We start from the raw sequence: 12,499 nt of genomic DNA on the forward strand, positions 1-12,499 counted from the left end.
AAAAAAGAACATTAACATAACCAGGAGACAGGATCTGTCCCACACTGGAGAGCGGGGCAGGCTCGGGCACAAAACCAACTTTGATGCAAAGTTGATGTAAGTTCCATTTAGTCTCAAGAAAACCAGAACAGGATATACAGTACGTGGCTTGGTAACTGATGCAATATTGTGGGAGTGGTGCAGTCTAATAACAGGCCAATGGCTTTCAATACTGAAGAAGCAACATCAACTGTCACGCTCTGTATGTTGTAAATTAGTCTTCTCCAACCTGGTGCCTCTAGGTATGTTGGACTACAACCTCCATAATCCAATGTCTATAAAGGAAAACAGATTTGGGGGTGGCTGTTCTGGGCAATGCCAGGCACATTTAACAACGTTGGAAAGAGGTGGGAGGACAGGAAGAATGCTGCTTTCTACATTCATCAGAGGAAAACAAAGAGCTAAGAAACTAGTTCCCTGCTCAATGCAAGGCTCTCCAAAATAACAAAAACTTCCAGGAGAAAAGTTTGATTTGGTTACTGGTCATATAGTTGCTACTAACCTTCAGTTTTAAATCAAGTGAGAAAGCTTGTTCTTTCTTTAAGATTGTGGCTTTCTGGGCTCAGAAGCTCAATTGCCTCAGGCTTGGTTAGGACTCGGATAGGAGACTTCCCAGCCCCACCTGGGAACAGAAAAACTTGCCAGAAGGAGTCACTGTCAAACTACTTTTACACTGTTGCCAAGAAAACTGTGTGGATGTGTCTATGATGTCACCAGGTGTTGAGCTCTCAAAGGAGAGTTTACCTTTTATGTGGACAGTAATTACATGTGATGTTGCTAAGGGAGCTACTGGCTTAGTCCTGTTACTTTAGTTTCCTCCTCCATCGGCTCCTATTTCTGTAATACATGTTCCTTTATGAACTTTAGGCAATACTTTTGCACATCAATCTTCATTGTATTTTGCACATTTATATTTTAACTTTCTTTGATTATGGAACTAAAGATACTGTTCCCAGATAGACACCCAGTCCTGGAACTGGCCAAACCTAGCTTGGTTTAATCTCTGCAAGGTGTCTACAGGAACCTTCTGCTGGACATACATGAGTCCATGTTGTCTTCTAATGACTTGGAATACCAGAAGTGCCAATATAAAGAGTTTTGAGACTCCACACCTGGGTCTAACTTCTCTGCAATTTTACAAATGTGGCGGCAGACGTAAATTTAGAAGGGGAGAAAGAGGAAAAAGGAAAAATGATGCCAATTAAACTTTTTAAAAAATCATTTGGAGGTTTTAAAACTATTAGTCAATGTAATTAAACTTAACCATGCTTGCAACGATTATTATAATTTAAAACATTTTAGGAATTAAAAATGGAGTAGAGCAAAATAAGAGCAAACTGCAGAAAGATTACATTTCACATCCCTGTAAAATAGGTTGTGCTTCAAAAAGAATTTGATGCTACGCTGAACCTGTCATTCTAAAAAGGACTGACGTTCTAAAGAGACATGGATGAGCCAATTCTATTTTAATCAGTCTGTTGTTTTATTATTGCAAATGTACAACATACTGAACTATACTTGCTCATCCTTCAAGTTAACATAGTGGCATCTGGTACCTACTGGATTTGATGTGATGGAAACCAGATAATTAGGAGCAGAGGTTGCAGTGGATAGAGTCATTTGGATTTAATTTTCTTCCTACCCTCCTCTATTGCAAAGATTCTAAAGTCATTTAAATAATGCATTAACATTCTAACTAAATTGAACAGCAATTTCTTATCTTGGTTCAAAAACAGTGTATATTTCCACATTTTGTTCTGTGGTGTGGAAAAGGGATGTTGCCTCCATTATCTTTAACCCACAAAAACAGTCCATTTTGCCCACACTTTTCTGCTCAGTAGCAACAACACATTGTGCAAAAAAACCCCCCAACAACTGAGATCTGCAAGTTAACTGCAACATTATGAATTCAGATCAGAGATTTGGGTGTCTTTCTCATTCATAAAGTAAGTCAAAGCTATCCTTTAAATTCACATTTGTCTGGTCTTTCAGCAATCTGTTGCACAAAAAAAGACAAATTAAGAATCATTTAAAAAAGAAGGAAAAGATTTGAGAAATGTGATGCTTACACAACTCCTACTGGCTGTCATGTAATCAGGCTTAGCAATTATTTGCAAATAAGGTGTTTTAGGTTTTTAAAATTACATACCATGCCTGCACACCAGAGCATTGGTGAACAGAGAACTAGTACAGATAATAAACCTTCATTTCTATAATATTTCTTGCCCTGTTTTATTTGACACTGTTGGTACAAAATGAGGGTGGTATTGGGGACATATAAGTAAGAGCATAGTGGCCAACAGCCTTCATAAGTTGAAGAAAGGCAGGAGTAAGTCATTATGTACATATTACATTGCTGTATTTTGCATGTGTGTGGGTATGTATGTATGAGAGAGAGAGAGAAAAAGTGGTATCTAGGGATGAAGGAGAATCCAACATAATGTAGTGTAGTAGTTAAAATGACAGATTAGCACTAGGGAGACCCAAGACCAGGTCTTCATTTTAGTTTGAAGCTCACTAGCTGAGTATGGGCTAACTAAATTTCAACTCAACCAACCCCAGAGTTTTGATTTGGGGTTACATTGAAGAGAAATCCATGTAAGCTGTCATGGAAGTTTCCCACAAGAAAGGCAGGAGATACATGTAAAATAATATTTAATCAAGTGCTAGAAGATAATTTTTTTCAGCTGATAATTTACTTCTAACTCTACCATTTTCTAACAATGTAAATGAAGTTTAGATGATCAAAATAATAATATGGAAATAGACAAACTAAATCCCAAGCAATTAGTCAGTTTGTTAAATCACATTATGTAACTATTTACTAATTTACATTTTTAAACTTTTTCTAATATAAGAGAACAGCAAACTATAAGAAATGTTATGTCTTGCATAATTTTTACAGTTAAATCAAGTGCATGTTAGCCTAGAACTAAGAGCCATTAAGAATTGGTGTGCATTCTGCATAACAACAGTACCTAAATCTAATTTTTTAAAGTAACGTTTAAACCCTAACAGCTTTATAACTTTTTTTGGATATTTTGGAATTATACAACTTATTATGCAATTTATTTATTGCAAGCTACCTCAGGTCCTAACCATTATCAGTTTGAAGTCCCCCAGCTTTGTTGGGAATTCAGCTCCCATAATCTTCCAACCAGCATTACCAAAATCCTGGGAATTATGGAGCTCAAGTCCTACACTTATGGATTGCATTGGGTGTATAAAAAGTGTCATAAGCAAGGATATGAAACTGCATAGATTAGTAAAGCATGAGATATCATTATGTCAAAAATTATTTATAATTTCTAAGTAATCATAAACTTATAAGGTTTGGACATTTTTAACAGTAACCGTTGTGGTAAGAACAACAGGATTCGTTAAGTATTAGATCTCAGTAACTAAATATATCTGCATTATATATGTATAATATATGTGTGATATATAGGATATTTTGAATGATAAACGATCCAAGGAAAAGCAGGAGTCACATGTTTGTTTATTCGTTTAGTCGCTTCCGACTCTTCGTGACTTCATGGACCAGCCCACACCAGAACTTCCTGTCGGTCGTCAACACACCCAGCTCCCCCAGGGATGAGTCCATCACCTCTAGAATATCATCTATCCATCTTGCCCTTGGTTGGCCCCTCTTCCTTTTGCCTTCCACTCTCCCTAGCATCAGCATCTTCTCCAGGGTGTCCTGTCTTCTCATTATGTGGCCAAAGTATTTCAGTTTTGCCTTTAAGGAGTCACATGAGATCATGTGAAATTATGTTATTATTAGCCTTAATGTCAAGTAGGAAGACATCATTCTACATTTCATAAAAGACACAGGCCTTGACAAGAGCTTGGAGCTTAAGTGGTTTGGATGAGGTTTTTTGAGAGGCAGTTTCAAACAAAATGTAGAACAGGAGAATAGTTAGAAGAGTGAAAAGATAAGCAGGTAGGCAGTCAGTCAGGAAGGATGGTGAGACTGGACCGCAGAGAAAGACAAAGGGCCTTTCCCCACTTGCATCTAGCCACAGCAGAAATATGCTCTGACAACATCTTTCTTCTGTTGGATCGCCATATTGTGTTTTCCTTTTCCGTTAGAATCTTAGAGTTGGAAGGGACCAGAAAAGTCATCTAGTCCAATACCCTGCTTAGTGCAAAATCCACTATAACATCTCTGATAGGTGAGCCTCTGTTTGGCAACCTCTAGTAAAGGAGAACTCACCATATAATGTGGCACTTATTCCACTAGCTGACAGTTTGTATAATCAGGAAGTTCCTCCTGATTCATAGCCTGAACCTCCTTCTTCTGTGTGAAAGCTCTTCAGATATTTCAAAAAGACTTTTATATAAAGACTTGAAGAGCATCCGGAAGCTACAGCTGATTCAAAATGCAGCTACGCAAGCAGTCTTGAGTGCCCCAAGGATGGCACATGTAACACCTTTGCTGTGGGAGCTGCATTGGGTGCCAGTCTGCTTCCAGATCCAATTCAAGGTGTTGGTTTTAACCTTCAAACCCCTACATGGCATGGGTCCAGGTTACTCGAGGGACCATCTCACCCGCATTACATTGACCTGTCCCACCCGGTCAGGCAGAGAGGGCATTGACCTGTCCCACCCGGTCAGGCAGAGACTCCATCCATGAAAGATGGTTGATTGGTGGGACCCAGGAGGAGAGCCTTCTCTGCTGTTGCCTCCATCCTATGGAACACTCTTCCCCCAGAGGTGAGGCCCCCACTCTTCCGGCCTTCCAGAAAGGGTGAAGACCTGGCTCTGCCATCTTGCTTGGGGTGTGAGGAGGGGTAACCAATCCTGGGGGTGGTTAGCACTTGAAGAGGCTCCCATGAATTAAATTAAGAACTTTTTAACATCTCTATCTTGGCTTGTATGTTTTTACTTAACAATTTTGTTTGTATTGTATTTTAATCTTTATTTACTCTAGTTTTATTGTAAACTGCCCAAAGTTGTTTTTTGAGTGAGATGGGCAGTGACTAAATTTGAAATATAAATCAATCAATCAATCACCTCTTTTTGTAGACTAAACATACCCAGATCCTTGAACTGTTTTTCATAGGGCTTGGTTTCCAAATCTTTCACCATCTTGGTAGCTTTTCTCTAAACTCAGTTCAATCCAATACATCACTATCCTTTCTGAACTGCATAGAATGGACATGGTACTCCAAATGAGGTCTGACCAGGGCAGAGTACAGAGGAACACTTCTTGTTATCTGGACTCTGTGCTCATGTTAATAAACCCCAAGATAATGTTTGCTTCTTTAGCAGCTACATCACACTGCTAGCTCATATGTGGTAGACAAGGACATCCAGATCCCTTTCGCATGGACTACAGCCGAGCCATGCTGTATTTGTGACTTACAATTTTCATACTCAGTTGCAGAACTTGATCTGTCTCCCAGTTAAATTCTATTTCATTCATTTTGACCTGTTGCTCAACCCCATTTATTTTTGAATCTTCTTTCATCTAAAATATTAGCCACCCCTCTCAGTTTTGTGTCATCTACACATCTTATAAGTGTCCCATCAAGTGGTACTCCACTTGATTTTTCTCTTCAAGCTGAAGTGGAGCTATTAAGGACCACTCCTTGAATATTGTCAGTCAACTGTGAGTCCATCTAAAGGTAGCATAATGAATCTTATTACATAAAGTAGAATTTAAAATCTATTACATAAAGTAGTAAAATCTATTATTCTTTGTCACTCATAATGTTGAAGGCAATCATATGACCAATAGTGAGTTGGGATCAGATAACTAATTACCTGCTATTTCAGGCAGATGCAGGCCTGCCTCACTCCCTCCTTGTCTGCTACAGTCTCCCTAAAGAACTGGACACAACAGGGCTGTGCCAATGGTTTATCAGAATTGTGTGATATTGCTACATGGCTCAACAGGCAATACTGTAAGCTCTATAGACCTTATTGGTTTAATGCAAGGCTGAAACGGCATAACAGTGGAATAATGGGCTCAGTCAACTCAGTGGGAGTCACCTGAATATCAGCATTTGTTGCCTATATAAAGAAAGGGAAATAAGGGGAGAAAAATACAAAAGAAAAGCACTGCTTGTGACTCAGCTGTCTTCATGAGTCGAATATGTTTCTTCCCTTCTCCTTCTTCTTTAAAAAAAAACTTTATTCAATCCGTCTTTCAACAGAACAAGGTATAAGAGGAGGGGCATAGGAAGAAGTCTAGGGATGGTGGACTGTCAGACCTAGCCTATTCAAGCTACAGTGCCATGACTGGTAGATATTTTTATTGCCACGCTGAAGCTAATACTGGAGAACAGCAATTCAACCAATCATTTTATTTAACACTTGCTGTATACAAATAATCAGGATAATAAAATTTGATGGAGATTTAAAGCAGAAACAAGAGAGACTGGATTGGGATCAGCAGTGGGGCAAAACAAATGAAAATGCCTATATTGTTTTCTGCCAAGTTAAGGATGGGTGGATGATACTTTAACTGAACAGTGGGGGACTCACTGAGGACACACAATCGATGCTGGATGGGAGGCCAGTATAGATAAAGCGAATATACAGATGTGTATGAAAGCATGTAAGTAACACAATCTACTTTCCAAGGTGAGAGCAAAGGATCATGTGTTTTTTCACCAACTTTCAAAAAATTCCCTAGACACAGTTTCATATGTGTTTGCATAGCATATTTACTCATGGTTAGCTCATCACAGTTTTACTCAATTAAATAACCTTTCTGGATTTACATGGCACACAGAAACAAATTAGTATGGGTTTGCAGAATATGCTAGGCTGAAATGTAATTGGCTTATAAACGCAGACTGTGTGTTTTGAAAAAGCAGAAGTCTGAAATCACACTGAGAAAGAAATGTGATTTCTTTCGGACCTTAGCATAAATATATAGCTGTTAAACTCATTCGGGTGTATTCTTCCATTCTCCATCGCTTATTTAAAGCTTGCAAGAGGCTATGATTGGAGCAAGAAAAGATATTGGGCAACAGATTTTTGGATAAAAATGAGAGGACAGAAGTAGGGTCAGGAAAGTCTAGAGAGGTTTGTAGGCAAAGCTGAACAGAACAGAATCAAATATTTATATTTCTTGTTTCTTTATTAAGTATGAAGTGAATTTTTGTGGGGACTTCCGGTGGGAATATGGCCGACTGAACAGCTGTGTCTGCGAGCTCCACAGACAGACCTGACAGTGGAGGCTTTTTTCTGGGCTCGGGCAGGCTTTTTCCCTGAAGCCCAAGAGCACTTTCATGACAAAGAAAATGCTCAGAATCATCCCATCTTCTCTCCAAAACGCCGTCTTGCAGCCAGAGAATTGCAAACAGCATTTTTGAGATGACAGGAGGCAGGGACATCACCATTTCAATGCTGCACTGTAGCCTTAAAGGGACATTAGGTTAAGCCACCCCATTTCTAAATCACTCAATTTATATATTTTTTAAGTTTATGTACCCCAAGAGAGGCTTTCTACAGTAAGAAGAAGCAGAGTCTCTTGATGCTTATCATTATTTGTGGATTAAATTTTTAAAATCTTTTAAAGTTTTGGCTTGTTTTCCCATTTAAATGTTAAGGAGGACTGAGAATAAATAATTGCCTCCCTGTTATTATTTTTGTACTGAATTTGAAGGATTTAATGTTTTCCTACAGGTTGAATTTGCTGTTTTGAATCTCCAGCCTTCTGTTCACTTTCCCTGAGAGCTGCTTGTTAGCACACTTCCTCTTGTCTCAATTTCATTTGGAAATTTTCCACTAACCCATTAACTCTTACCTGCCCGAGTCAAGTATCTAGGGGGCGCCATAATCTACTGCCTGAAACATGGAGGACTTCAAGATTTTCTGAATTTCGTTGTGAGCTTAAGCAGACCTACAAACAGATCTTGTCAGATTCCTGTCAAGCTATTTTGCAAGATATTTGGGACATTGTGGAAAATCTGCTTTAAAATGTGTCATCTGGCTGAGAAGGTTATGAAAGAAGCTGAAGATTTTAACAAAGATAGAGATGTTTCTACTGACAGTGAGACTGAAGTCTTTGTTGAAATGCCAGGTGAAGAGTTCATTCTGGTGCTGAAGGGGATAAAGGGACAGCCTGAACTGCAAATCACAGAATTGTTTTTCTGAGGAAATGTTATGGGAAAGAAGAAGCCCTGTTCCGTGGGAGGTTCTTTGCTGAGGCATCTGAGTTTTTAAGGGGGGCAGTTGGGCTGTTTGATTTCTGTATGAAAAATGCCTTGTGTGTAATATGGAGATATGTAAATGTCTTGGTATATTTCGAAGTGGGGTAAAAATTTAAGAACGTTTAATTGGATCGATAATGAGGCTTTTATGATTTAATTTCTCTTTAATTATTTGGACTAAGACTTACTGGATTCTTTTTAAGATTTGTTTGATTTTTAAGATTTATAAGGTATACTAATTGTTTGGTTTTTAGGTTTAATAGGGTTAAGATTGTTATAGTATTATTAATTATAAAAGTGGACAATTTATATGTTTTTATAATTTGGTTTTTATTATAGTGGACAGAAATATATAGAACAGTGGTAGGAAGGAAATAATTAAATAAATGTTTTTGGTGGGGAGGGAAGTTGATTTAGAGATTTATATACTTTTTTTAATATAAGGGAAAGGAGCAATTGCATTTAGCGATTTATATATGTGCTAATGGAATGATTTATAGAAATAATGTGATCTTGGTTTGATATAGAGTAAGGGATTGATTATGGAAATTGCTGTACATTCTTGTTGTTGAAAGTTGAAAGTCACCTCTTTATGTAATCTTTGAAAATTATTTTTCTTGTGTTTCACACTTTTTTAGTTTCTTTTTTTGTTCTTTTTTGTATTTTTTTGCTTTTTTGTAGTTTTTATCCTTGTTTCAAACTTAATAAAACTCTTATTTAAAAAAAGAAGTGAATTTTTGTAATGTGAGATAGGGAAAAACATGTCAAAGGGTTAGACTAAATTTTATTTACAAAGAAAATAATTAATACATTCCTATATTTAAATAAATGATATAATGATTGTTCAATATTTGAATGTTGAATGAGTGTTATATTCATCAAAACGGAAGCAATTAAAATATTATTGTATTAAAATAATTTCCTAAACTTAAAACTCTGCCTCATGTTGATTTGCCTTTTTGTATTTGGCCATATTTCCTCAGGTTCCAGTTCTTCCCACCTTGCATACTTTCGCCACACACCAATATGTAGCTTTGGATCATTTTCCTCAATAAATAAATGAACAAGTATAATGTTTTTGACTCATTTAATTGGATTCTCTTTATGTAGTTTTAGGACTTGTGTGGAAAACAGATCATGTTTTAGGTCATATTTATGCAGAATTCAAATTTCAAGAGGGTTCACACACTTTTCAGGACAGCCATAGACATCATGGCATTTGAATGACTTTTCCAAGGCCTTCATGGCTGCTCTACCAAGTGCTAATCTGTGGCATATTTCTTGACTGCTTGTTCCTTTACTGTTGATCGTTGATCCTAAAAGCAGAAGCTATCTACCACTTAAATATCTTCATTGCCAATTCTAAAGCTGTTCGTTCTACCTGTTGTCATTAGTTTGGTCTTCTTTATATTTAATTTTAGTCCCATTTTCACTTTGATCCTTGACTTTTATTACTAGAGCTTGCAGATCCTTTGCATGTTTGGCTATCAGGGCTGTGTCATCAGCATATTGCAGGCTATTAATGCTTATTTTATTTATTTATTTGTCAAATTTATGTTTCTTCCTCTAAGTTTAAAACCACACTCATCTTCTTCCAATCCAGCTTCCCTTAATATATATTCAGCATACAGGTTGAATAAATAAGGGGAGAATGTACAGCCTTGTTTCACTCCCGGCTGGCCTGGAGCCAGTCTGTTTCACCATGTTCTATGGCTTCCGGATGTGTATGTAAGTTTCTTATGAGGATAATGAGATGTTCTGGGATACCCATTTTTCCGAGCACATTCTGCAGCTTTATGTGATCAACACAATCATATGTTATATGTACTTTGCAAGATGTTGCACAAGTTGAGACAAATGTTATTTCTCCAAAGAATGAACAGATCAGTTACTGCACTTCATGTGAGGGGGTGGTTCGTATCATCACTTTTCCTTTGCACTTTTACTCTATTAGTACACATTCCACTTAAAGTCAGACTTCATTCTCACTAGTTAAGCAAATAAACTACAAAACAGGGAACAAGGCAGGGAGGGGGTGGAATGACATGTTCCTCCCACTGCCCTCTCCTAGATATTTCTCCCCACGAGCCTTGTGCGAAGAAGTAAAAGAAAACAGTCATATGCGATCAGTGAGAATATAATTTGTCCCGATATGTAAATACTATTGCGATTTCCTTATTTTTTTTTCTTCTGAACACTGTAGCCAATTTGTAATCGGTGGCGATGGAACCCTCCCTCCGTCCCTGCGTCCATCTCTAATATATCGGTCCTATTTTGCAGAGCAGAGGGCTCTAACAGGAAAAGATGGCATTTGAGGTCTCTTTCGTCTTCTCCCGCCCTCCAGAAGGACTACAATTCCCGTGATGCCCGTCAAAGGCGGCAAGAGCAGAGCGGAAGGCGTCGGCCTCGGAGAGGCGGCGAGTAGCTCTATCCGGGGCCTTGGCGCTTCTCTCCTCCTTTCGCGCCGCCGGCTGCCGCTGTAGAGCGGCGGGTCCATGTGCGCATCGAGCGGCGCTGCTGCCCCAGATCTCGTCCGCGTTGCCCGTCTCGGCCTCGACCACACGGCCATGGACCCCAACACCATCATTGAGGCCCTGCGGGGCACCATGGACTCCACGCTGCGGGAGACCGCCGAGAGACAGCTGAACGAGGTGAGAAGGCGGCGGAGGCGCGGCGCGGCCCGGGAGCGCGGCGTGCCAGCAGAAGCAGTCCCGGCGACAAGGCCGGGAGAGGGTGCGAGTCGAGGACACCGCAGGTGGCCCCGAGTTGGGTCCAGGGGCAGGCGAGGGAGAGAAATCGGGCGCGCGAACCCCGAATGTCTCCTTGGGCTGGAGGTGAGGACGGGGACAGGAAGGAGGTAAGAGAAGCGGGTCCACGGAGGGGTATGGATTCCGAAGAGCGGAGATCCCTTAGTGGTACACGGGAGGTCACCTACAGCCTTCAGAGGAGCCAGACTCGGGACTGATACTTGGGCCAGGTTGTCGTCCGGTTGCCCTGCCATTTCCGCACGTGCACACGCACCTGGAAGCGAGGAGAGAGGCCCAAACGCGGGCCTCACGGAGCCGCCTTTCCCAGAGCGAAACGTGGGCAGGAAGAGGAAAGGAGGCGGCGGCAGGAGCGTGGACGGCGAGGGAGCCAGGCCGTGTGGCGAAGTGCGGGCTGGGCGGAAGGGAAGAAGGCCTCGCCCGCGATCGAGCCTACTGTCAGGCCCTTTCCCGCTCCCTCCAGCATTGTCCTCGGGCACGTGGCAGCTCCGTCCACATCTGGGGAAGCTCGTCAGTGCCCGGCCCGTGCCCGCCTTCTGCAATGTCTTGTGGGCTGGAGCCAGAGTCGCTTGCTAATGACACCACGAAAATTTCAAATGGATCCTTTCTGAAACTGGCAGTAGAAGGATTCTAATGCAGGAGACAAGGGTGTCCTTCCTTATATGGACGCAAACTTTGCTGTTTAAGGTTAAATTTAGCCATGGGGAAAAAGGAGATGGGTGGTCTCACCTTTCAGAATTAAATAGTTCTGTATTTCATTTTCACTAACGTCACAGCACAAACTTTGATTTGAGAAGTCATTATAATTGTTGATTTGAGAAGTCATTATAATTGTGCACGTTTGTGAATCAAAAGGTGCATTTAAAGCCAACTTTATAGTTTCACATTTTTATGCCCAAGTTTTCAATTAAAATTTGAATATAGTCAGCTAGTTAGGAAACAGATTAACAAAAGCAAGATATGGAGTTCTTATGAAGATAATATGAATGTCATCTTAACTTATACAGTGTAAAAACAGGCATCCTGTTTTAAACCATGTTTGCTTTCAACATTTTGCAGTCCTGAAGCAACCAGGCAACATGCAACTTACATCATGATTATGATGCCGTGGAAAGCCACACAAATATGAAGACTCAGTCTGTATTTGGTATAAGGGTACTGAATTAAGTGACTAGTTTTCTCTAAAGAATTGCATCTTATGCCTTTCACTTTTTTTCTGTTTCCTAATCTGTATCTTTCAACATGTAATTATAGCTGGAATATCCAAACTATCTGAAACAGAAACTTTATTATTTCAATTTATATGGCCACCTATCTCAAGTTCATGACTCTGGGAGTCTAAGAGTATTAAAAGAAAAAAAATATAAAAGCATAAAAACAGAGAAAGAAGCAACACATATAAAACAGCAACCAGGGTAAAGATTAGAGCAGGAAAAAAAGCTGGTGTGAAGTATGAAGAAGCTTACAAGTCCTGTGTATTTACACAAGTTATGTGTAATTGTTTATTATAAGAATTATACGGCTGAA

At 39.7% G+C, this 12,499-nt stretch overlaps 1 protein-coding gene across 2 annotated transcripts in view; it reads left to right on the forward strand.

Annotated features, from left to right (window-relative positions):
- Positions 1–10,654: 10,654 nt before the first annotated feature.
- The window catches only part of IPO7 (importin 7), a 55,821-nt gene continuing 53,976 nt past the window's right edge, over positions 10,655–12,499 (forward strand). For both annotated transcript variants that reach the window (XM_063289447.1, XM_063289448.1), the window contains exon 1: positions 10,655–10,858. In XM_063289447.1, coding sequence (XP_063145517.1) covers positions 10,703–10,858 — 156 coding nt within the window. In that variant the 5' untranslated portion in view covers positions 10,655–10,702. The remainder of the gene's footprint in view (positions 10,859–12,499) is intronic.

The sequence above is a fragment of the Candoia aspera genome, chromosome 1 (assembly GCF_035149785.1).
Source record: "Candoia aspera isolate rCanAsp1 chromosome 1, rCanAsp1.hap2, whole genome shotgun sequence".
In the NCBI taxonomy this organism is placed as follows: domain Eukaryota; kingdom Metazoa; phylum Chordata; class Lepidosauria; order Squamata; family Boidae; genus Candoia; species Candoia aspera.